General features: G+C 41.5%; 1 protein-coding gene across 1 annotated transcript; it reads left to right on the top strand.

Annotated features, from left to right (window-relative positions):
* The first annotated feature begins 7,335 nt into the window (after positions 1 to 7,335).
* LOC117433144 (stonustoxin subunit alpha-like) lies at positions 7,336 to 25,056 on the top strand. The gene is made up of 6 exons (XM_034055195.3): positions 7,336 to 7,470; positions 12,253 to 12,373; positions 12,735 to 14,465; positions 19,210 to 19,281; positions 22,727 to 22,792; positions 23,220 to 25,056. The coding sequence occupies exons 2-6, from the start codon at positions 12,274 to 12,276 to the stop codon at positions 23,747 to 23,749; spliced, it is 2,499 nt and encodes an 832-aa protein (XP_033911086.3). The 5' UTR covers positions 7,336 to 7,470; positions 12,253 to 12,273; the 3' UTR covers positions 23,750 to 25,056.
* Positions 25,057 to 26,551: the final 1,495 nt, after the last annotated feature.

Consider the following 26,551-nt stretch of genomic DNA (forward strand, 5'->3'; position numbering starts at 1 on the left):
GAAATCCATTGTGGAAAATGAGCTAAATAAAACAGCAGTTTTCACAGCACCCTGGAGCTCCCAGGGGGCGGCGCACAATTGGTCAAGCATCGCCCCGGGGGGGAGGGTTAGGTCGGCCAGGGTGTCCTCGGCTCACCGCGCACCAGCGACCTCTGTAGTCTGGCCGGGCGCCTGCGGGCTTGCCTGTAAGCTGCCCGAGAGCTGCGTTGTCCTCCGACTCTGTAGCTCTTGGGTGGCTGCATGGTGAGTCCGCAGTGTGAAAAAAAGTGGTCAGCCGACAGCACACGCTTCGGAGGACAGCGTGTGTTCCTCTTCGCCCTCCCAAGTCAGCGCAGGGGTGGTAGCGGTGAGCTGAGCCTAAAAATAATTGGCCAATCCAAATTCGGAGAAAATAATAAAAGTAATTGGCAATCACTAAAATAAAATAAATAAATCAATAAAAAAAACTAAAACACAATTGCAATATCAAACATACATAGACGTAATCAGATAGGCCCCTACTTACCTGTGAAAAGCAATAACTTACTTTAGTTGTGTTTTGCTTCACAATATCCATGGAGAAAAACAAGGTGTTGTTCTATTGTTTTACTACTCCATCATCAGCCACCTCAAAACCAAAATATTTTATACTTCACTGCGCACAGGCTTCTAAGCAATCTGGAAGTAATCGAATTTTCCGCTGCTGTGACTCACGACACCTCTAAAAGTATTAATTACAGTGTCATGGCAAATGTTGCATTATTTTGAGATGTTTGATGTTTTAAAACCACATCTCATTTATAATACTGAAAGTTCACATTTTAAAAATAGATTAATAATAAGGTAAGTAATGAACCACTAACGTGTGTGCATATCTCAAAATAATACAAACCGGATGGCCAGTGGTGCGTAACGCAGATGCAAGTAGCGTTTGTACCTAAACTCCAATCTATGGAATAAAATGGTTAAATAATACTTTAGTGTGTGGCGTTTGCCTGCGAGACTGACAATGATTGGTAGGTATAGGGTTTGTTGTATCTTCATATAAAATCAACGTGATTATACTGCGTTTGTATTGTAGCAGTACAAACTATATGTCTGCCAGTGTACCGCGATTTTTATTATTATTTTTTAATCTCACAATATCGCGATATGGAAATTATCGATATCCTATCAAAATATAAATGTTGGTGCCCATCCCTAATATTATTGACACAATTTTTTTTTTCTTTACAAAGTTGCCTATTTTATAATCTATACTAAGTGTTTATGTAACAATTGGTATATTTTTGTTAGGGTTTTAATTGTGATAGGTTTCCTTTTTAAGAAGCAGTTTTACAGAAGTGGCCTAACACCCCACAGGCTGTTACTGGCTCAGCAATCAATATCAAGTTGACTGAACTGTGTAATAAAAGTAAACGAAAACTACAACATAGATGGACCCAGCAAAGTCAACACCGAATGAGTGACAATGTAACCTTTATTTAAAGAGTAAGTACCAGGGTTCCAAAAAATCTAGCGTTCCATGTCCCCACGTGTTCATTGTTAACATCCTGACAACTTTTTACACCTATAACTGTGTTTGAATGTAATTTACCCATAGGCATTTAAAATTAAACCTTAACTATACCTCAGAACAGAATGGAAGGAAGTCAGTGGGGAGAGGAAACAAAGTAACGTTTCATCAGGATAAAAACTGAAAATAGAGAAGAAAAAAAGAATTAACCATCTGGTCCTGCTGTGTCACAATACCATGGAGATTTGACATCCGTGACATTATTCATAAGCTCTAAGAGAAAACCCTTTAGTGCAGTGATACAGTGTAGGGCTGTCGAATCCCAAGCACTTTGTCACAAGGCTAATTAAGCTCCTTAGGCCTGGCCTGATGTTGAAAATATGCAAAATAAGCACAGGCATGATCCTTGTCTAATTTAGTGGTGCATAAAGTATGGGGAGAACAAAGAGGAGGTTTTGGTGTATTACAGGAAAAAGTCCTGCTCGCTGGCATGGAGAAGAGGGCACCTGAAGCAGGACTGTTACCTTAACAGAATAACAACTGAGCATGTTTCCTTTCAAAATAATAGTGTTGTATGAACTTGCACACACACTGAACTTTTTGCCCTATATTTTTCAGCTAGCAGTCTTTGAAAATAACACATTCAAAATAACACCTCAAGCTCCTGGTACTTTCCAAACGAACCATCTTTTCTGAAAATAAGTTTGTGCCTAGTGATAGTCATCTACACTATGCATTTTTCATCAGCCATAAACCAAGGTGTTGCTTGGTCTTGCGACATCACTAGCTAAAGCTGACCGTTGTGGCTGGTGATGTGTTTCTGAAGGAATACCACAGAATATATCTTTGCTGAAGGTGTTACGAAGGGATACGATCAGAATGTTTAACTAGGATGCAACCTTGCTGAAATTAATGATTATTCTAGTTGAAATGCTGAATGAGCCTATCATTCATATATAACCAAGCTAATGCATGATCATTATTTTTATATGGTGCAGTACAGTATGAGCATTTTTACTTAAACCTGTTAAGTATTTTCCAGCATGTTTTATTAAACACTTAGTGAGCTTGCTAGTTTGCAAGTGTGGTGAGCAGGCAGCTGAAAATGGGATTTGATTTACATTGCTGATAAAACTGTTTCTGCTTCACAGCTAAAGAGGAGAGGCCAATTGTTAGCCAAGTGTGGTGGTTGAACTGCATAAAGGTACCTTTAGTACTTTGCACCACATTAAGTTTAGTTACTGCAATAATTTGCATACAGCAAACTATAGGTGAAGTACACAATACTCACACAATACTCACAAGCACACATTACTCACAGTTGCTAAAAGTGATCAAGTGCAGGCACTCTCTGCAGAAGTACCGATACCTAGAGACTAAATGAAATAGAATGGCTATGCACAAAGATTATTTAGATGAGATTTTACCGTAAGTCAGTTTGAAAGACTAAATCAGGTAAAATTAAATGAACCACAAATGCTAGTGTCACTAAAAAAAATCAAACAAAACTAGAGATAATATACTGAAAGGCCTAGGGGAGTAAAATAACCCAGGTAAAAAACTGTGACAATTATAAAAACTGTTGGATTGGACAAAATAAGACGGGCTTATATCGAGTGTGCCAGGAATCTGCCGGCCCTCAGCTGGGTCCTGTAATTCTACAACACATCTCTACCATCTATACCTGCACCAACTATAGCCACCTATATGACTGTCCTTAAGCAGTGCCTGAGACAAAAACACGCTTGAGTATAACTCCAAGAATTGGACCAAAGGAGGTTGCATAGATTTAACCTGTGGGATCCTGTCAGCAATAAAAGAACCCATCACAGAGACACTCAAAGAGCCCCATATTGAAAACCCTTTACAGAACCTTCCCCAAAATGACTCCAACATCACTAGTACAGGCAGGACAAACACTACACTACAGGGAGAACAGGAACCTAACATTACTGAAACAGGATACCACAAAAGGGCTTTCAGTACTGCAGAAATGGCTCCAACCACCCACGCTTCACGCTCTCCCCACACAAATATAATAACTACAGAAACGAAAGAGCTAAATAATTTCACTAAAAACAGTGAACTAGTTACTTTTAGACATGAGGAGTCGTTAATCCCACCTGATAAAACTGACATGGTTCAGTGGGAGATATATAGAATGTTAATTCTGAGGCTAGAGGGGCCTTTTCCTCCTCCATCACTAAGGGTGGCAGGGTGCCCCTCCTCTGTGCTTATTTTGTGTTTTATGTTTTATAACATGTACTGTTGTTGGTGTGTATATATTGGCATATGGGGTATAATGTGGGCTGTGTAGCACGAGCGATTTAAAATGTATATGTGTATTTAGGTACGGGGATTGTACAATCACTTCACGTGCAGATAAAATGTCTATTAGTACGTGGGCACAGGGATTGCAAAAATTAGTTCACGTGCCGGGATTCAAGTGAATGATTAATTAGCAATTGAATTCGGTGAGGAGAGAATGAGAGATGGGGGGGGGGGGGGACTAAAAATAATTACTATTGCTATTTGTGCTATTCTGTTTTGGCCACCATGCCATTTTGTAAAAGTGTTTTAGTTTGTTCAAACCTTTTATTTGTTCATTTTTAAATAAATCATGCATCAGCGCTTCACTCACTAAACTGTGTCCTGTCTCTTCCGGGTCTGACATCACCACACAAGCCATCCATGACACTAAGTTACAAAATGTCACACTATCTGCTCAATTAAAGGTAAAGTAAAATACCCTGGACTGACACTTGGAACACAGGTCATTTAGAATCCCAGTCTTATGACACAGAATTAAATGAGAGAATGAGTGCATTTTATGAAGGGATTTAAATGGGACAAGGCAGAGATCCACAAGGATATTTTCCTAACCTGTACAATGAAATACATTTCGTATTAACACCTCCGAAGCATCAAAAGGTGGCGATGGGGATCTCCAATGTAGTAATTACCCGAATTATACCATGGCTGACGGTTATGAGCTTTCAATACTTGTCACTATGCCTGCTATACAGCAAAAATGTGAGCATGCCTACTCCCTCTTAAACATATGAAGGTTAGAAAGAGAGGGTGAAAACTACCGGTTCATAAATAGACAACCACATTTTGATTTGGTTGGTTCAGGCCCTGAAGGAGTGATATTTACCAAGAGCTGCAGGCAGGCTAATAATACAATAATATGTAGTAAAACATCTACGAAACCCATAACAGGAGAATATCCAGAGTTAGTACGAAACTACTTGGCAATCCTCCAGATTCTTACTGGTGAAATTATTATATTAGACTCCGGGACATGCAATACAACATTATGGCCTAAGGTATTAAAAACCTCTATTTAGGTACTACACAGAATTTAGTAGGGGAAAATGTTTGGCTAGAAAGCGGATCCGATTCACGAGTTTGGATCATACGCAGTGAACCACAAATAGAAAAAGAGGGAGAGATAATTAAGACAATAAAACAACCTGATGGGTCTAGGAGAATTGAACATGCTGAGCCGGAAATAAGGAAAGGGCTGAAAATCCTTTGGATACAAGATTTAGGTCCGAGCATGACAAAGTTTAGTCTGCCCGAAGAGGCAAACCTTTACTCTCCTCTCTCTCCCAAAATGGAAAACAGTGAATCAGAACCCGCAATAGAACAAATAGTACGAACATGTGAATGGATCCCTGATGGGGAATGAAACTAACATTATAGGATCTCAGGAAGAAATTGACTTAGAGACACTTAGAAGAATGGGGGTGGGGGGGGAGTAGAAAGAGATGATAAGCTTAAGTTGGAGGAGGAAATAAATAAATAAATGAATAAATAAAACACTAGCAGTAGCAGTTGGAAGTTAAACAAAAAGAGGGTCGGGCTTATATGAAAGCACAAGGGCACGCCAGTATGGAAGAGAACCCAGAGATCCTACACTGACCACCAGAGGGGGGATTGTCATGGAGCTGGTTAAAAGCCTTAAGCCTGGGATGATGTGGAAAATATACAAAGCAAATACTGGTGTTCAGGCAGCTCCCTGTCTAATTTGTTGCTGAAAATACCTACTGACTGTCACTACAGTGCTTTGCAGTGTGGAAATTTGAAGACATGGAAGTAGGTCAAATTATGTTAGAAGCATTAAAATGGCTCATGGTGTGTCCAGACTGGTATATTTGTGTGAATAAATTGAGATGGACAAGCACGGGACCTTTTATAACTGTCCTGCAGGAGATTCAGATAGGGTTGGGCTAAAAGTAATACATTCCAGGAAGATGTGATCCCCTCCGAGACACACAGATTGTAATTGTGACGAGTGCAGAAAAGTCAGGGCTCAGTTAAGAAGGGAACTTGCACAGCTTGTATCCCCAAGCGGTATCGTGCTTATACCAAGACTAGCCCAGGAGAGCCGGTACATAACTTCAATTGGAGAGAAATAGTGAGGATGACCTGTCTCAAGTGCAAACATCATGTAGAATGGGAAGCCGTTGGAACTATAGAATGCCTGCAGTGTAGGGAGCTGTCACAAAGACAGCCGGAGTGGGTGGCGTCAGACCAGAAGCAGGAAATAAACAGACAGAGAGGTGTGGTTTGGTGAAGCTGAGCGAATAAACAGAACAGAAAATAAAAGGTTTGTAACAAAAACACAGGACACGGCACTCGAGCCAAAACAAAAAAGACAAACAAAAACGGACGACACAGACAAACACGGTGAGCAGATTTAACTACTATTACTATCACTATTACAAATATTACCTCCGTCTCCTATCCCGTTCTCCACTCACCGAACACCCAACCACCAGTGAGTGAAAACATGCAGCTTTTATGCAGTTGTACCGAGACGCGATTGCTAGTCAATCATTCAATTGGAATCTCGGTACAACTGCACGTGAATTAATTAAAGTGCAAATCCCCGTGCTCACATATTATTACTTTTTACTTGCACGTGATGTGATGTGCCATCCCATGCCTAATATAAATATACAATTTACACACACGTGAAACACAGACCCGCTTATATCCCGTGTACCAATGCCTATACACCAACATTTACACACAACACGTAACATATAACATACACAGGGGGGGCACTTTGCCACAGGAGCATACTGAAGGAGTTGCAGTACATTACAGGAGCCAATCAGGGAGAGCTTGCCATACCTGTGACATAAGATACTGGATGCCTGGGAGAAGTTCTGCTGTTTGCCGTGGAGAAGAAGGGATCTGAAGCAAGAGGAGACAGAAAAAGATGGAGTCCCACTTGACCCGATGAAAAGATCTTGCTTGCCTGCAGCCAAAGTTTTTTCTTCAAGTACAGCCACTGAACTTTCTAGAATTAAAAATAACTGGTACTTTCCAAATTAACCATCTTTTCTGAAAATAAGTTTGTGCCTAGTGATAGTCATCTAGACACTGCATTTTTCATCAGCCAAAAACCAAGGTGTTGCTTGGTCTTGCGACATCACCAGTTAAAAACTGGTCTACAAGAAATATCCTCGAGTATATTTTTAGTAGAGGTGTTAAGACAGGATCTGGACAGGATGTTTAACTAGGATGCTAGCTTGCTGAAATGTATTAGTATTATTATAGCTGAAATGTTGAATAAGCATATAATTCATACATAACAAAGTTAATGCATTATAATTATATTTACTCAGTGCAGTATGTGCATTTTAGCTTAAACCTATTATAAGTATTTTGTAGCATCATTTTTATTAAACATTTCGCGAGCTTGCTAGTTCTCGAAACACATTGTAACCACATAAGCAGGGGGGTTGTGGTGACGTCAAGCAGGATGAGCAGGCAGCTGGAAAATTGGGCATAAAAACCAGTGAAACTATACCAAATGGTCCTCAATCTTCAATCTCGACCTGAGCTCTTGGGTTGTCAGATCCAACCTTGCAGCTTGAATCCAGAATCGAGGATCGAAAAACCCTCACCTACTTGACATCACCTACCTGCTCTGAATTAATTACACCTCCAAGAAGCGGGTAAGCAAATATTCATTGCCTGAAAAATAGATGTCTTAAAGATAAGTAGAAGTAGAATATGCATGTGTGGGGTAGTTTAGAGAGATTTGTACGCCTGAATAACACAGCATTGTTTCATGAAAGTTTCTCTTAGAAGAATTGAGTTCTTAAAAATCGGATTTTCGTTTTAAAACAATCTCTGTAGGAACTACTTTTCTTTCAAGTCTTCTTTTTTTGCAAAGCTTAATTAAATAAAACGACACTGGTCAGATTATTAAATTATATTAATATCATACAAAGCGCTGTCTTTCCTTTACCCAGTCTCTATTATACAAAGCATTTCAAAACAATGATATCACACAAATAAGATTGTCACTGTTTTTTAAATATGTATTACTTGCTGTTAAAATTAATTCAACCAAAAAAAAGCAAGAAGTAAACATTGAATATATTGTATTATTAGAAAAACATTTGGTTATCTATAAAACTGCAGGTTTTAATAGTCAAGTCTCACCATGAGAACGACTGCCGGGTTTCTAATAGATGGGTGATCCGAGAAAAGATGAACAAAGGAGTCACTGCCCGAATACAGCATTTTGCTGTACCTCTCCTTCAATAACCCTGCAGTATTGTGCTGTACCTCTCCTTCAATAACCCTGCAGTATTGTGCTGTACCTCTCCTTCAATAACCCTGCAGTATTGTGCTGTACCTGTACCTTTCCTTCAATAACCCTGCAGTATTGTGCTGTACCACTCCTTCAATAACCCTGCAGTATTGTGCTGTACCTATACCTTTCCTTCAATAACCCTGCAGTATTGTGCTGCACCTTTCCTTCAATAACCCTGCAGTATTGTGCTGTACCTGTACCGCTCCTTCAATAACCCTGCAGTATGTCAGTCTGTAGGTAAGTACCAGGGAAGGGGGAAGGGGGGACAGCTTTTTAAAAGGGGCAGTGAGACACCATTGAAAACTTCAAAAAACAGGTTTTCAATACACAATCTAGAACTGTACATAAAAGCCATATTGCCTAGCTTATCATAAGGGAACAGATTGTGCACATGACTGCAAACAGCAAGGAAGCAGCCATGGAAGAAGCAACAGGTTTGGCACTCACTCCCACAGCTCTTATTTACAATGCTGGACGTTAACCCCTTGTTTTATGGGATGGCACATGCTGGGAAACTGCTGTAGTGTGAAGTACTTTCATGCAAAATATTTTTCCATTACATCTTTTGAATGTGCTTAATGCATTAGGGTTAACATGTTTAAAAAATACACCAGTCTCAAAATTATGCTCATTTGATTTCTCCAAACACCTGTATTATCTGCACATGTATATAATCTGTACCTAACCATGTGATTGTTATTAGCAGAATAAATGTGTATTCCAGTTAAGAATGTGTAAATACATTGTGAGGCTCCTCACTGGCCCTGGCTGCTTTCTGCTTCACACAGGCTTGCTTCAGTGTGCTGCCTTTCTGACTGATCCTGACGTTCTCCTTCACACTGTCTGTGGTACAAACACCATGATTGTTTTTAATTAATTTTAGTTTGGGGAACATGAATCTGGCTACAGACAATACACCGTGGCACAAATAATGCTCACAAATAAATGTATTTTTTAAAACAAAAATAGTCTGGACTTGTATTTTGGTTATCCACATCTAAAATGTAGAACAGACTTCAGGGCGTGCAGACAGATATACATGCTATATGAATAAAGGATTAAAAATAACCACAGGACTGAAGCGCAGTTAAATTATTTAACAGATCAACATGCCTAATCAATCAATATGGCCCATGATTTCTAGACAGTTGCATTTCACTTCACTTTACAACCTTGTGTGTTTTTTTAAATGTCCTAGCAACTTAATCTTCACAGAAGACTAGTTCATCTTCACAAGGCAATTAAAGTATTAAACGCATTTTAAATTGGAAAAAAAACTCAAATTGACCTCCCTTCTCTAATATAATCCCATATATGAATTAGACTGAATTCTTGTCATGCAATACGATCAATCAAAAGTTGTTTATATGAAATAAATTTTATAGGATTTCTACTTAATCTGGGGGTGTACTTGTTTTAAAGCATGTATTTCTGTATTTATTTTAAATCTGGTATCTTCTGCTGCTGCAGCATTTTGCCCAGGACTGCAATTCCACATTTGACTGCAGCATGTCTAAGGAAACAAGAAAAGTGAGAATCAAAAGGATTGTTAGAAAAATGACATTCTAATGTTTATTCAAACATATATTTAGCCTTCTTTCAGGCCTCAAGTCGACATTAGGAAATACAATCTGTCACATACAGTACATCTGTATTATTTATTCATGTATTAAACTTAACATATATATTATTATAAACTATTTAAACAAATAGGTTTTGCATCTATTTGTCATTTAATGTTTGATTATATACACAGTTCCATGAACACGTATATTTCAATTAATATAGCGCGGCGATCCTGTGTGAGACAAATATATATATGTCCCTTTTAACATCAAAAGACATCTTCCTTATTTGGTTGGCTTCGTTACATGTATAGATGTGGTTTACAATTAACTAAAACATATTGGATAGAAGGCTCATAGCAAACTTCTTAAGCAGGCAACTATGTATCCAAGCATTCTCACTTAAATCCAGTCTATCAGGAACATAGTCAAAATATAACAGTCTCAGGAGACAAAACCAAACCAGGTAACTACAGAACAATAAGCCTGACTTCTTTTATATGTAAACTTATGGAAACTATAATAAGATCCAAAATGGAAAATTATCTATATGGTAACAATATCCTGGGAGACAGTCAGCATGGTTTTAAGAAAGGGAGATCGTGTCTAACTAACCTACTTGACTTTTTTGAGGTTGCAACATTGAAAATGGATCATTGCAAAGCATACAACATGGTTTATTTAGATTTCCAGAAAGCTTTTGACAAAGTCCCGCATAAAAGATGAATTCTCAAACTGAACGCAGTAGGGATTCAAGGAAATACATGCACATGGATTAGGGAGTGGTTAACATGTAGAAAACAGAAAGTACTGATTAGAGGAGAAACCTCAAAATGCAGCGAGGTAACCAGTGGTGTACCACAGGGATCAGTATAAGGTCCACTGCTATTCCTAATCTACATTAATGATTTAGATTCTGGTATAGTAAGCAAACTCGTTAAATTTGCAGATGACACAAAAATAGGAGGAGTGGCAAACACTGTTGCAGCAGCAAAGGTCATTCAAAATTATCTCGACAGCATTCAGAACTGGGCAGACACATGGCAAATGACATTTAATAGAGAAAAGTGTAAAGTATTTCATGCAGGCAATACAAATGTGCATTATAAATATCATATGGGAGATACTGAAATTGAAGAACGGAACTATGAAAAAGACCTAGGAGTTTATGTTGACTCAGAAATGTCTTCATCTTGACAATGTGGGGAAGCTATAAAAAAAGGCCAACAAGATGCTCGGATATATTGTGAGAAGGGTTGAATTTAAATCAAGGGAAGTAATGTTAAAACTCTACAATGCATTAGTAAGACCTCACCTAGAATATTGTGTTCAGTTCTGATCACCTCGTTACAAAAAGGATATTGCTGCTCTAGAAAGAGTACAAAGAAGAGCAACCAGAATTATCCTGGGTTTAAAAGGCATGTCGTATGCAGACAGGCTAAAAGAATTGAATATATACAGTCTTGAACAAAGAAGACTACGCGGTGATCTGATTCAAACATTCAAAATCCTCAAAAGTATAGACAATGTCGACCCAGGGGACTTTTTTGACCTGAAAAAAGAAACAAGGACCAGGGGTCACAAATGGAGATTAGATAAATAATAAATAATAATAAATAATTTATTTCTTAGCAGACGCCCTTATCCAGGGCGACTTACAAGATATCACATTATTTTTACATACAATTACCCATTTATACAGTTATACAGTGGAGCAATCTAGGTAAAGTACCTTGCTCAAGGGTACAGCAGCAGTGTCCCCACCGGGGAGTGAACCCATGACCCTCCGGTCAAGAGTCCAGAGCCCTAACCACTACTCCACTCTGCTGATAAAGGGGCATTCAGAACAGAAAATAGGAGGCACTTTTTTACACAGAGAATTGTGAGGGTCTGGAACCAACTCCCCAGTAATGTTGTTGAAGCTGACACCCTGGGATCCTTCAAGAAGCTGCTTGATGAGATTCTGGGATCAATAAGCTACTAACAACCAAACGGGCAAGATGGGCCGAATGGCCTCCTCTCGTTTGGAAACTTTCTTATGTTCTTATGTTCTTTTGTTCTAATCAACATTATGATTAAATACCAATAAAAACCGTATAAAAATATTTTTTTTGTTCACTCTGAATTGCGAGGAAAAGCTGTACTGCTCTTCTGTACTGTGAAAACTTCAGACCAAAATTACAAGGCGTTGGAGAGTGACACAAAAAAAAACAGCAAAAGAAAACAGGTTTTTTTTCACTATCCGGATCTCGGAATCCGCACATACGAGTGGAACGAAATTGGCCATGTCAAGAGATGGAACCCATGAGAACACACATGCAATATTGTGAGCAAATCCACTGAACAGGGTCAAAGTTATTAAAGTACAAAAATTGGTGTTTAACATTAAAATGCCTACTTATACCTAAGTATATATGATAATGTATTCATAATAAAATGCACATTGATTTCCATTCTGTCCATTTACAATTTTGAAAGCTCCAGACCTGTAATGTAATTTCACTTTCTCAACACTGCACTACACTTGAAGATAGAAGCTACTGTTCAGATGTGTCACACTTGTTTTGTAGGGCCTCTTCTTCAGCCTAAGCATGGCCAATGGAGGGGATGAGATGCTGGAGATGGCAGCTCTCGGACGACCCTTCCAGCTGGGAATGCTGTATGACTGCCGGAAGGATCGCCTCATTCCAGGTAACCGCTGACCCTTGCTTACACTTATTCAGTCCACACGAGTGAGACAGCGCACCAGTGTGAGGCGCAGGAACAGGAGAGATTCAATAGGGAGCCCCCGCAGGTTAATCAGCCACTCTGCATTTGAAGAGTTTGCATGTTACAGTAAAAGTTAAAATCTGGTAAATCTTACGTTTTACCGGAAACTGTCAACATTTACCAAGTAAGGTGGTAAATATCTGGAATTATGAAGAAATAGATTGTTTTTCGGACATTTACCAGTTAATCTTATGATTTACCGAAGCTTTATTGGTAAAGGCACTTGGTTAGTCTAGAAATGTATAACAAATAACAATAAATAAGTTGTTTATCTTGATTCCAGGAATTACATTGTGGAACCTAGAAGAACTACAAGGCAGCATAAGTAAAAAAAAACAGTCTAAAACCGAGTTCAGCATCACTACCTCAGACTCCATTGAAGACAAGACTTCTGCTTTGAAAGTGGAAGGTTCCCTGAAGGCAAGTCTCCTGGTAGGTTTGGTTAAAGTGGGTGGAGCTGCAAACTACTACAACGACACAAGGAAATCAACAAGACAATCCCGAGTCACTCTGCAGTACTACACAACGACAACATTTGAGAATCTGACCATGAATCACCTGGCCAAAGGGAAAGTGTCTCACCCCAGCGTGTTTGAAGACAACACTGCTACCCACGTGGTCACCGCTGTGCTGTACGGAGCTCAGGCATATTTCGTATTTGACCAGGAGGTATCCTTAGAGGGGAAGCAATGCGATATCCGAGGAGAGATGGAGCTTGCAATAAGTCAAATACCAACATTTCCAATCAAAGGTAAAGGCTCTGTTGACTTTAAAGAAAAAGAATTAGCTGAAGTTGAAAAATTCAAATGTACATTTTATGGAGATTTTCATCTCGAATCTAACCCGTCGAATTACCAAGATGCTGTGAAAGCCTACTCAACTCTTCCGCAATTGCTCGGGGACAATGGAGAGAACGCAGTGCCTGTGAAGGTCTGGCTGTACCCGTTAATCAAACTGGATTCCAGGGCTGCCAGGCTTGAAAGGAACATAAGTGACTCCTTGGTAACATCTGCCTACGCCATTGTGGAGCAGTTAAATGCAGCTGAAATGCGAAGCAATGACATCTTAAAAGGTATTGTTGCCCAAAAGTTTCCTGAAGTCAGTGAGAAGATTGAACAACTGAAAAAAAGGTGCACAGAGTACAAGCTGAATTTCCAGAGCGAACTGTCCACCATGCTGCCTTCCATCCGCGGAGGTAAGAAAGATGAAAAACCACTTATAGACATTTTAAACAATCATGAAGAGTCCCCTTTTAAACCAAAAGCTCTAAATGCGTGGCTGGAAAGCAAAGAACGAGAAATCAGAGTAGTGAGGTCTTTCCTTGATCAGTTAAAAGACATACCAGTTGTTTCTTCCATAAACAAGCTTGAACAAGAGGTGTTAGACCACATGAATGAAAATATTGTTTGCTTCACCTTCACCTCGCTTTACCAACCTGAACCATACCTTCTAGATCTGAAGAACTACCTTCAAACCCCACTGAGCAAAAACCCTCCAAGCTTCACATATGAAGACAGCAAGCTATGGGCATGCACTGAAAATATCCAGAAGATAAGAATGGCTTTGAATGTATTCCAGGAGATAGTGGACCGCAACAGGGAGAATAAGAAAACAAAGTTCTTCATAGCTTCTAAGGAAGACCAGGAGTTTCCTGGAGCCTGCATTCTCCTGTATGAAAATAGACAATTCGAAAGCACCTATTTCAAGACTCCATCAAAACCTGACGTCCCTGAGGTCTGTGGTGTCACTCATGACAGTATAACTCTGAAAGTGGTGCCTCCCAGTAGTGATGCTGATCAGAAACTAAAATACCAGCTGGAGTATAAGTGCATTAATGAGATAGAATGGGCAATTCAATCCGGCACCGATAAATCAGAGACCTTCACTGTATCCGGCTTGCAGCCGGACACAGAGTATCAATTTAGATACACAGTGGAAGGGAAGTTGTGGTATACCGTGACCAGTGACACAACCTGCAAAGTCAAGACAAGAAGTCCACCTGAACAAAACACAGGTTAGTGGTTAGTTACTTTTTTAATTTCACAAATATCTTCCTAGATTATCACCCTTCTCTGTAGCAACCTTTCATTGGCAAGTTAGAGCCTTTTTTTAAGACTAAACATACAAATAAAATGGATGCAATAAACATACTTTGTATGCGTTCAAAGCAAAGCTCACAGAAAAAGTACCTGGGCTGGTCCACATGAAAGAACATTTGCATGAAACCTCATTCATGATTTGTATTGTGCCGTTGTCAAGTTCAAAAGGGCTCATTGTACCTGTCTAATGCATTATCCAGGGGTTCGTTTGGTTCACAAACAAACAGTCCGTTTTTTTTCAAAATAACCTAATAAGCAAAAGGCTGACTCGAGGGCTGTCAAGAACAAACTATAAGCGTCCACACAGGCTTTCACTTCTCACATAAACGTACGCCAAACAGGATTTCACTCATTACTACTCTCCTACACACTCTCCCATAAACAGTCATTGTTCTGCCTTTTATACCATATGGTCAGGGGTTGACTGACAATTGATCATTCAATCAATCACCACCTGGCCACATTCTACACTTCTCTCATTCACTTACACAATCAAATAATTAAACAATCAATCAATCACTCCCACGTTTGCACAATGAAACAATCACCATGTGGCTGTGAAAACGGTTCCCATCTTGGTTCCAGGATGTCCTTTCACCAGGATGGCTGCCAGTCACCAAACTCTTACACACACGTGCATCCCCATGTGTAGAGCCCATGCTCTGTCAGAGTGGCTTTCATTTTACAGCTTTAGAGAGCTGATTTCTCTGTTGATTGTTTTGACTAATTCATTTAGAATGAACTTGTCTCATACTTGATTGTTCCTCACATTTTTGTTTTATTTTGTGCGGGTTTAGTTTCATTGCTGAAGTCTCAGTAGTCCAATACCAGTAAACTACCAGTATTGGTAACACACTCTGTTGTTTTACCTTGGGTCCCCGTATTGTAATTTGCAGCAGTACAAACCTGTTTGGATGGAATTTAGGTCTCCAGGTTTGCAGTGCTCAGGTGTAGAGGTGACGCGGTTATGAAACAGAAGACAGACAACAAAGTTCACAATCCAAACAGGTTTTATTTATAATCCCGGTCTGGTGACCACAAAAAATAATCCCGGGCAATACACAGCAATGTACAATTAGAATAAGACAAAACACTCTCTGTCCTTTTAGGTTAGTCTCAACCATAAACAAGGAACAGATCGCTTAGCCGCATCCAATGTTCCCTCTATTTTTTATTTTTTTTTGTACTGAGCGGACTACAAACTTCTCTGAGCACTACTTTTCTGTAAATGGGCAGCTAAGTTTAACCTGTCAAAACCCCAGCCCCTCACAGACAATTTCCGCCTGGGGGGCTGTGCCCTTAAATAAATCAAAATATCTTCCAAAGTATAGACAGCACAGGCATGGTTCAGGGCTTGAATTCAAGGTAACCCTTTGGGCATCAAGACTAAAACTTTTATCAGGTGTGATAAAAGTCTTACTCAGTACCACACTGGAAGGAGATATCCAGAAAAAATACATAAAAAAACAACAAACGCTTTTCATTTTTTTATGTTCTATAGTCATTTTTTCAACTTGTAGCATATGAAAAGAGCCAGATTTTTTTGGAACTATGAACTATGAACTATGATATGATCAGCAAGGGAAAGGGTAGCGTCAAAGATGACGCCGAGGTTGACCGGAATGAGGGACAGGGGAGGAAATGAAATGGTGGGGGTGGGAGGGGGAGAAGAAGGGGAGGTGAAGAGAAGGATTTCAGTTTTTGATGGGTTAATGAGGAGGTAATGGTGTGCCATCCAAGATTGGATAGCAGTCAGGCAAGCAGTTATACGGGTGGAAAGGTCAGGGGTGAAGTAAGGGAAGGAAAAGAAAATCTGGGTGTTGACAGGAAAGAAATGGTGGGGGAAGTTAAATGAAGAGATTACAGTTTCAAGAGGTGAGGTGTACAGAGAGAATAACAAGGGTCCGAGGACAGAGTCCTGGGGAACACCAACAGTCAGAGGGAAGGGGGGACAGGTGAGGCTGTTGAAAGCAACAGCAGAGGTGCGGGAGGATAGGTATGAGTGCAGCCAGCTAAGGGGTGTTCCAGAAATGCCGAGGATGGAAAGGGTGGAGAGGAGGATGGGATAATCGACTGTGTCAAAGGCAGAGGAAAGATCAAGGAGAATGAGAATTGAAGAAAAGCCAGCGTGGGAGGAGTTGGCCAGATGATTCTGGACTGTGAGGAGGGCAGTCTCCGTGGAATGGGAAGGACGGAAACCAGATTGGAATCGGGGGTAGAGGGAGTTGGCGGATATGTATTGTGATAGGCGTACGTGAACTAGACGCTCAAGGAGTTTTGAAAAATATGAAAGGAGAGAGATTGGGCGGTATTTGGCAGGGCAGGCAGGGTCGAGAGTTGTTTTTTTTAACAGAGGAATGATGGTAGCTGATTTAAAAGTGGCAGGGCAGATACCGGTGGACAGGGAGGAGTTAAAGAGGAAGACTAGATAGGGGAGGATAAGAGGGAGTAAAGGCGGTATGAGGGAAGCAGGGACGGGATCCAGGGGGAAGAGGTTAGGTGGGCCTTGGAAATGATGGAGGAGAGTTCAGAATAAGATGTGGGGGGAAAGTCAGTAAAGGGGGCATTAGGAGCAGATGGAGGTAGAATGGGGAGCTGGGGATGGGGGCTAGTCTGGGGGAGAGTCCGGAGTTGTAGACGAATAGTGAAATTGCTTGTGAAATATTGAGAGAAATCACTAGCAGTGAGGGTTGGGAGGACTGAAGATTGGGGTGAAGGAGGGGGACGGAGTAGTTTATTGAGGGTTAAGAAAAGCTGATGTGGATGGGGAGCCAAAGCAGTGATGAGAGTTTGGAAGTAGTCATGTTTGGCTAGTTCCAAAGCAGAGAGGAAATTAGAAAGGAGGGAATGATAGGTTTGGAGGTTCAAAGGTGAGGGAGATGACTTTCAGAGTCGCTCAGCCCGGCGCAATGAATGTCGATCTGATTTAAGGGAAAGAGTGAGCCATGGTTGAGGAGGCCTATGTGAAGGAGAATAAGGACATAAGGGGGCTAGGGAGTTGAGGGAAGAGGATAGCGCACTAGATAGGGTGGGAGAGGCTAAGTCCGGGTGAAGGAAAGAGGAGTCAGAGATAGAGGGAAGCAGCGAAGAGGAGAGGGAGATCAGGGTGTCTATAGTACAGAGATTACGACGGAGGACAGGGAGCAAGGGTAGCAGAGTGGAGGGAGAGGGGGAGGGTAGGGAGAGGGTGAGGGAAAGGAGGAGATGATCAGAGGGGGGTCGGGGGGCAGTTATGGTGGATGATGTTGCCTTACAGCTGGAGAGGAAGATAAGGTTGAGGCTATTACCAGAGGAGTGGGTAGGGGGCGAAGGGAGAAGCGAGAGGTTAAATGAGTTGTTGAGGGGGAGAAGGGCAGAAGCAATGGGGGAGCAATGTAGGTGGAGGTTTAAATCTCCTAGGAGAATGAATGGGTGAGGGAGGGGTAGGAGGGGGAGAGGAGGCCATCAAGATGATCGAAGAATGTGGAGGAAGGGCCAGGGGGATGATAGATGACAAGGAAGGTAATGCGGTGGGAGGAGGTAAAGGAGGTAAGTTGGTACTCAAAAGAAGGGAAGGTGGTAATAATTGGGGGAGAAGGTGCAGGGGTCCAGGAGGAGGGTGTAAGAAGGCCAGTACCGCCGCCTTTACCACCCGGTAGAAAGTGGTGACTGAGGAGGTGAGGGCAGCAGGGGTGGTGTATCTACGATCAAAGAGAAACACAGGAAGTGCACACCAATGCAGTTATCAAAAAGTCCACGTAATACTACAACATAACTTTTCTAAATCTGTATTATTTTTTATTTTAAATGGTGTTGTAAAGATGGTGCCATTTCTTTGAGTTTTAAGATAGTGGGGTCACTTGTGTTGTAGGGATTTAGGTTTCTATGTACTTTTTTTATAATTTTTTTATAGAAAATACTGCTTAACTTTGCAGCAATGTCATACCCGCCTACCTTTTCTTCTTTCCATTGTGTTTGTTGCTGTAGCTTATTTTTTATTTGTTTATTTATTTAGCATACGCCTTTATCCAAGGCGACTAACAGAGACTAGGGTGTGTGAACTATGCATCAGCTGCAGAGTCACTTACAATTACATCTCACCCGAAAGACAGAGCACAAGGAGGTTAAGTGACTTGCTCAAGGTCACACCATGAGAGTGGCTGAGGTGGGATTTGAACCAGGAGCCTTCTGTGGCTATGAGTTTGTTTGTGGTGTAGCGTCTGGTGCATACAAACTATACACAAATAATAACTAGTAACTATATACTGTATATATATATATATATATATATATATATATATATATATATATATATATATATATATATATATAAAAAACAGAACTAATTTCCAACCGGGCTACAGTGATGCTATTTAATTGAATTGAATGCTGTTTTATTTAAAAAAATAGGTAGAAATGGAAGGACAGAAAAGAGCTGTACAATATCTATAGAATACTGCATAGGATGGTGTGTGATATGTAACGTAGTTGAGATTTTTTTGACTTATTTCTATAAAATGAATGTCCATATTTTTTTCTTGAAGTACATTAATCAGCTCATGCTGTAGTTTTTTTTTGTTTGTGTTTTTTCTATCTTTGTTTTCTTCTATTTCTTTTAGCTGTTCCTCATCTACTGTGTCTGCTCTTGCTGGTGCACTTATTTTTTATTTTATTTTTCAGGTGGACTGCTGTCTTCATTCAGAAATGTGATGTTACCTGGAGTTCCATCCCGAAATACATTAAAGAAAAGAGGTGAGATGCCACACATTTTTGGCAGTGGTTTTGTAACTAATAACAAATAAAATGGCAGTTTGTCATGGAATTTAGAACGTAGTGGTGCGTAGTGATTTATTTAGTGTGAAGCGGCTCATTAGTATGCAAGCCATGGTATACGATATATATATACGCACGGTCACGTGATGCTGTTTAACCAATCAGAGGAAGTTATTTTTCCAAACCGTGTTATAAGAAAATGTAATGCACATGATGGGGTTATCCAGGCATCCCACCCCGAGGGGGGCATGCAATTCTCATGTATCACACACACTGTCCCATGCATTATTTTTTCCCTGGCAGAGTTCTAAAGTTCTGTGTTGCTTGTTGGGGGGGCTTACTCTGCTAAGTTTATGTCAGTGAGATTTTAGACAGAGAGTGAACTCCATAAAGAATTGTATTTTAAATAGCAACAACTTTGATAACATGAACACAGTTTAACATAAGGTTTGCATTATGTGAGACAGTACAGCGAAACCACAATTACTGTGGTCTGTACTAGGAGTGATAAAGCGACTGCAACCAAAGTGAACACTTTGAACTTGTAACTTAAAAGCATGTTCCCTTTCAAATGCGAAATGGGTATTAACCTCTTTAAAAAAAAAAACTCTTATGATAATAACCTAATATTTCCTGGGGTTTTTCATGTGTTGTGGAGCTCAATTCTTCTTCTGTCTGTAGATAAGAGGCATCACAAAGGTCAAGACAGTGATAGGCCCGTACAAGAGTTTTGAATTGGATGCGAGCCACGATAGGGAGCCAATGCAGAGAGCAGAGCAGTGGTGTAGCGTGGGAGAAACGGAAGAGAAAACACAAGGCAAGCAGCAGAGTTTTGGATGAGCTGGAGTGGACAGGTAGCAGAGGCAGGAAGGCCAGCCAGGAGGGAGTTGCAGTAGTCAAGGCCTGAACTAGGAGTCAATGCCTGAAATTATTATTATTATTATTATTATTAGTAGTAGTAGTCCTATTTAAGGTCCGTTTGACGGGACTACACCAGCTGTCCAAAGACAGCTGGACAAAAATTCAAATTAGCACCCTTGAGGGTGCTAAAAAAGACGAACCTTAACTAATTTAACTGAAAAAAACGGTAAAAAGGACTGTAAATTATATATGCAAAACCAAAGGGGAGGTGGTACAGAGCACGCCCCCCAGAGCCCACTGGTCGACAAAGGTGGCCATGTCGCCAGCGGACTCCGCGTGGGCGAGCTCTAACTTAACCCGGGATCGGGCGAGGGCCCTGAACATGGCCCCACAATCAAAGAGACCCTCCCCGATCATCTTACGCTTCCTGGTCTTGTAAACGGCGAGTCTAGCAAGAGCCAGGAGCAGATTCACGAGGAGGTCTCTTTTCCTGGTGGAGCCACGGACAGGGTGCCCGAAAATGAGGAGGGTTGGGGAGAAATGCAGCCAGAACTGCAGCAAAAGGTTTTTCAATAAAAGAAAAAACGGCTGCAGCCTGGCGCACAAAAAATAAATGTGGCTTACCGACTCGGACTGACCGCAGAAAGGGCATGCGGCGTCCGAGTCGGTAAAGTGACGCAGGATCTCTCCTGACGCGAGCACTCCGTGCAGGACCCTCCACCCCAAGTCCCCAGCTCCCCTGGAGACCAGCGGGGAGTACAGGGCCTCCCACTGGGGACCGATGCCCTCCGGTGGTCGGAGGGTCTCCCGCCAAGCGGTGTCTCGGCGGGAGACGAGGGCGAGGAAGTGGAGGGTGTGGAGCGTCATCGCGTACAGGGTCCTCCTCGACGCCGATCGGAGGGGCGTCGAGGAGAACCGCGAGATCCTGCTCAGGTTGTTCTCGAGGGGAGGCCGAGAGGGGGCTCGGGCCTTGGGTTCGATCAGCAGGACCGGAGAGCCGGGGGCAGGGGGGGGATGGAAGATGGCTCCCCGGTCCTGAGAACTCCCTCGAGATACCTGACAGAGTCTGGGTGCAACGCTGCTTTGCACTCCCGGATCGCGCGGCCGGCCGTCCTGACGGTCCCCCGAGCCGCCCTGGCGACGAGCGACTCGGGGGTCAGCCACTCGGACCGCTCGCGATCCAGCAGATCCCAGACTCTGGTCACCTTGGCCGAGATCAGCGCGCGCCGCACCGAGGGGGACTCCAACACCTGCGCACCCAGGTGGGGGTTGTGCAGCAGGGGCTCCAGCAGGAGTTCCTCGCCCTCGGTCGGAACGGCATCTCGGCCGACAGAAAACATGCTCCGGGTCCTGAGCAGGTCCTGGTAAAAGACCGGCAGCTCGGGGAGACGGATTCCCCGGAGGTCGATCCAAAACAGCTGCCGGTCGTAGCCCAGGTCGTGCAGCTGGCGTAACAAAAGCGACGCCAGCGTGCACCACTGCGGGGCCGGGTCTGCGTACAGGAATCTCTGCAGCATCTGGAGGCGGAAGGTGTGCACCTGGCTCTTGATGCACACCAACCCTTGCCCTCCCTCGGCCAGAGGGAGGCTCAGAACCGCCGCAGAGACCCAGTGCTTTCCGGCCCAGAAGAAGTCCGTCAGCTTCCTCTGGACCCTGGACACAAACTCAGGGGGCGGGCTCAGGACGGTGAGTCGATGCCAAAGCATCGACGCCACCAGTTGGTTGATCACCAGAGCCCTGCCCCTGAAGGAAAGCAGTTTCAACAGACCCGACCACGACCTCAGCCTAGCAGCAACTTTATCCTCCGACTCCACCCAGTTGGCTGCGACCGAGGACGGAGCATACACGTTCAAGAAACGTTTTAAGAACTGTTTTTTTTAGTTTTTGTTTGCTAGCTGAGGAGCTCCACAAATGTGTGAACTCTTAGTAGTAGTAGTAGTAGTAGTAGTAGTAGTCGTCGTATTAGAAGAAGTAGTAGTAGCATTATTATTATTATTATTATTATTATTATTATTATTATTATTATTATTATTATTATTATTATGAGGGAGGAGGGAGCATAGAAGAAGGAGCATGGATGAGGGAGTATAGAGGAGGGATTAGGGAGGATGGAGCATGGAGGAGGGAGGAAGGAGCAGGGAGGAGGGAACATGGAGGAGGGAGCATAGAGAAGGCAGCATGGAGGAGGGAGCAGGGAGGAGGGACTGATGAAACAGGGTGGAAAGAGTGATTTGAGGATGGAGCAGACAATGACTGTTGTATGTTTGATGCACAAGTGTCCTAATATGGACACCATAATGTTGGGCAAAGATATCTGATAGAGAGGAACAAACACAAGACTCCAGTGCAGTGGCAGACGTGTTCACATTGACTTTGGCAGCTGCACCGATATGGAAGGAACACATATTAATTGTAATCGTGAACATCATGAAGTACATATTTTAACAACCTGAAATTCCATGAATAAGCCTTTTTTCTCCTCAGATTGCTGTTTGGAGGCGTGTGTGTGTTGTGTATTAATCCACAAGTTTCAATTCTATTTCTCTCTCTTTTTTCTACCCAGTGAATAAAAATGAAGTTGACAATCCGCAGGCTCCAAAGCAAAAGAACAGAGCTAAGTTTATAAAATGTAAGTCTGTTTACACTGAAACATTTGATTGAAAGCTGTGTTACTCAATTTTGAGAAGAGTTAACACTATTCAGGGATACCAAGATATTTAGGGAGAGAAAGGTCAATGGCAATAAATGCCCCACCTCCAGTCATTCTGCACGTATTCATCTGTCTTAATACTTGTTGGAACTGAGTGTATAATATTTACAATCAACAGCATCATGACTTTGTGCATTGATTGCCAGCTGCAAAATGAATTCACACAAACTTACCCAAAATAACCCTAAATTATCCTATTACTCCCTCATGTACCTTTGCACCTCAATGCCTCTTCTGTTGTCAAGTTGTAGCCTTATGTCAGAAACAGCTGGTTCTGTACCATTAAAACCTAGTGGAGATTTTCTCAGTGATTTGACTTTTCTAACCATCTGTCCTCTTCAATCAGATTCCTGTAAACTCACAATGGACCCCAACACAGTGCATAGAAACCTCTGTCTGTCTGAAGGGAACAGAAAGGTGAACCTGAGGAGTGAGACCAAGCCATATCCTGATCACCCAGATAGATTTGACAGCTATCTCCAAGTGCTTTGCAGAGAGGGTTTGTCTAAAACTCGCTGTTACTGGGAGATTGAGTTGAGTGGGGGAGGGGCTCTTATAGGAGTCACATATAAAGGAATCAGCAGGAAAGGAGAGCATCATTCTTGTATCCTTGGATACAATGACAAGTCCTGGAGTTTGCATTGCTGTGGTTCCAGTTACACTGCATGGCACAATAACAATGAAACTACAATAACTGCCCCCTGCTCCTCCAGAATAGGAGTGCATCTGGACTTTAATGCCGGTACTCTGTCATTTTATAGAGTCTCCGACAAAAGCTCCCTCCTTTACAAATTCAAAACCACATTCACTGAGCCGCTCTATCCTGGGTTTTGTATTAGGCATGATTCCACTGTAACAATCTGCCAGCTGAACTAAACTGTTTTGTGTTGTAAGAAAACCTTTGTATTGGACTCCGTCTGTCCTCTCCACTCCTCGGGTGAAGGGAATGTTCAATCTGACACAACTTTGTATGATAGTTATGGGGTAAAATGGCGCCACCTGCAGAGTGAAACAAATTGAATTATTTGTTATTACACTTGGGGCCGAGGCAGCCTCATTTTTACTGTTTAATCTCTGTTAGGTTATTGTTTTTGTAATTGTAAACACTCACAACTGGACAGGTGTTTCAGCATAAAATGTTCGATATGTACTGATTATTTATTGGTTATAAATACATAAGTATCTCTTAAGGTGATTGTAGCTAACTAAATAATTCCAGAATGTGTTCCTATATTGAAATTGGCTACATAGGTCTCAAATGTGCAGGCTTGAAAAACATGATGGGCAAGATTCTCAGAAAACCATGTTCTTCTTTCAAATGAGATTTTGTCTTTCAAATGGATATTTATAGATATTTATAGTATCTAGCTGAACTATTTGGGATTTAGATACATCTGGTAAATCTATAAATCCTGGGGCTTCATACATACCTTTATGCAGGCAACCAATAGGTACAAGATGCCTTTTCCTCGTGTTATTATTATAATTTTGTTTATTTTCGGATTTCTGAAATGGTTGGATAATTAACCTAACGAGCATTTAATTAGATGCATCGGGTCTACTCGTCAGGCAGTTCAAAGTTTCAATATTATAATGTTTTGCTTATTTTAACAATAATGTAAGTGAAATATCATCACAAGAAAAAAAAAAAACATTTCCATGGATAACGAAAATCAAAATCAAATTGCATTACATGTGCAATCTGCCCACAGTGGAAAAGCAGAAGCATGTTTCAAGCCTGGCCTTTGTCGCCCTCTTCAGGACAAACTCTGCATCTGCGCAGAGCCTGATTAAAAGCAATTCTTTTCACTTGGTGTGGTTCCATTGGAAATGTAGGGCCCTATTCACACAACCTTAAGGACTGTTCCAAGCACTGTTTTATTAAGACTCTTTATTTAAAAAAAAAATGGTGATTTAAATCAAGTTAAATCAAGTTGTTTAGAGAGAGTGAGAAGTTTATTGTTTATTAATTTTATTGTTTATTATTATTATTCAATGCACCGTTTCAGGTCAACAATCTTTATAATCAAGTTTTAAATTAAAACCAAAACATGTATTTAAAGAAACAACATTTTCATAACCTTTTTTTTACGTTTCTGTACTTCAATTAATTCAAACCTTTTTTTCATGTACTTTTTCTTTAAATGTTTTGTAAAGTTTTAATTTTCAATAAATGTTTTTTGAACCTACTTCTGAAATGAACATAAACTAAGTGGTCTGTCAACAGCAGCTGCTCTCTGGTAACATGAAGTGCACAAAAAAGCTTTGGAGAAAATGTTAAACACACATAAAATATATTATATTATAAACAATGACCACACAGTGTTGCTTTAACTAAACAATAGCAGCAGACCAGCCAATTTCATACAGGTCTTTGTAACTAAACAATACCAGCAGACCAGCCTATTTCATACAGGTCTTTGTAACTAAACAATACCAGCAGACCAGCCTATTTCATACAGGTCTTTGTAACTAAACAATACCAGCAGACCAGCCTATTTCATACAGGTCTTTGTAACTAAACAATACCAGCAGACCAGCCTATTTCATACAGGTCTTTTTTAACTAAACAATACCAGCAGACCAGCCTATTTCATACAGGTCTTTGTAACTAAACAATACCAGCAGACCAGCCTATTTCATACAGGTCTTTTTAACTAAACTATACCAGCAGACCAGCCTATTTCATTCAGGTCTTTGTCCAGGGACTGCTGGGTCTGATGTAAGTAAAAAAAAAAAAAACAGCAGAAGTGATTCAGCCTATTGTATCTTTCAAATGTTTGACTGCCAGTTGAAGGAGCCAATGATAGCAGGGTAATACTATTGTGAAGCTGCTCAAAGAACACTACAGGTACAGTCCTGAATCCTCCCAGAAGCTGAGGGTGTGAAGTATAGAAGAACTGAAATGTCCGCTCTGGATAGACAAACACCAAAAAGATAACAAAGTTACAAACTGAATGAAAGGAGACGGTACAATATTGTGGGATCAAATGAAAGCAGGTTTTTCACATCTTCCGGGTGCCCAGCTGGCACAAGCCCGTGAGGCTCTGTTGGGTTCAAATGATTTCAGTCACTTCTTGACTCTGGGATCAAGCTATCAGACACTTCCAGATGGTTAGTCAAGCTAACAGCCTCTAAAAGACTAAAATATCCCATTTAAAACACATGAAAGCCCTGTGCAGCCAGTCTACGCAGGCTAAGTGCTTGAGAAAGAGAGAGGGAGAGAGGTGTAAAGGGAAGGGGTGTATATCTCACTGCTCATGAACACACTGCTCCCAGGTAGGAAACCCACTGATCCTCAACTACTGCTCCTGTTCGGCTGCTCGGCATAGCACACAGCTCCCAACTTACAGCTCCCAGCTCCAGCACAGTTCATCTCCAGCACCCCCTCCTCAACACTCCCCAGCCCACACTGTATACTCTCAGTCCATCACTTCTCATTAACAGCACCCCCTCCTCAACACTCCCCAGCCCACACTGTATACTCTCAGTCCATCACTTCTCATTAACAGCACCCCCTCCTCAACACTCCCCAGCCCACACTGTATACTCTCAGTCCATCACTTCTCATTAACAGCACCCCCTCCTCAACACTCCCCACCCCACACTGTATACTCTCAATCCATCACTTCTCATTAACAGCACCCCCTCCTCAACACTCCCCAGCCCACACTGTAT

The sequence above is a fragment of the Acipenser ruthenus genome, chromosome 53 (genome assembly GCF_902713425.1).
Source record: "Acipenser ruthenus chromosome 53, fAciRut3.2 maternal haplotype, whole genome shotgun sequence".
NCBI lineage: Eukaryota > Metazoa > Chordata > Actinopteri > Acipenseriformes > Acipenseridae > Acipenser > Acipenser ruthenus.

Excerpts from the sequence above, each read along its gene's own strand:
- LOC117433144 (XM_034055195.3), top strand. The coding sequence starts at position 12,274 with ATGGCCAATGGAGGGGATGAGATGCTGGAGATGGCAGCTCTCGGACGA. Across the intron at positions 12,374-12,734 it reads GAAGGATCGCCTCATTCCAG|GAATTACATTGTGGAACCTA; the intron begins GTAACCGCTGAC and ends TCTTGATTCCAG. Across the intron at positions 19,282-22,726 it reads AAATACATTAAAGAAAAGAG|TGAATAAAAATGAAGTTGAC; the intron begins GTGAGATGCCAC and ends TTTTCTACCCAG.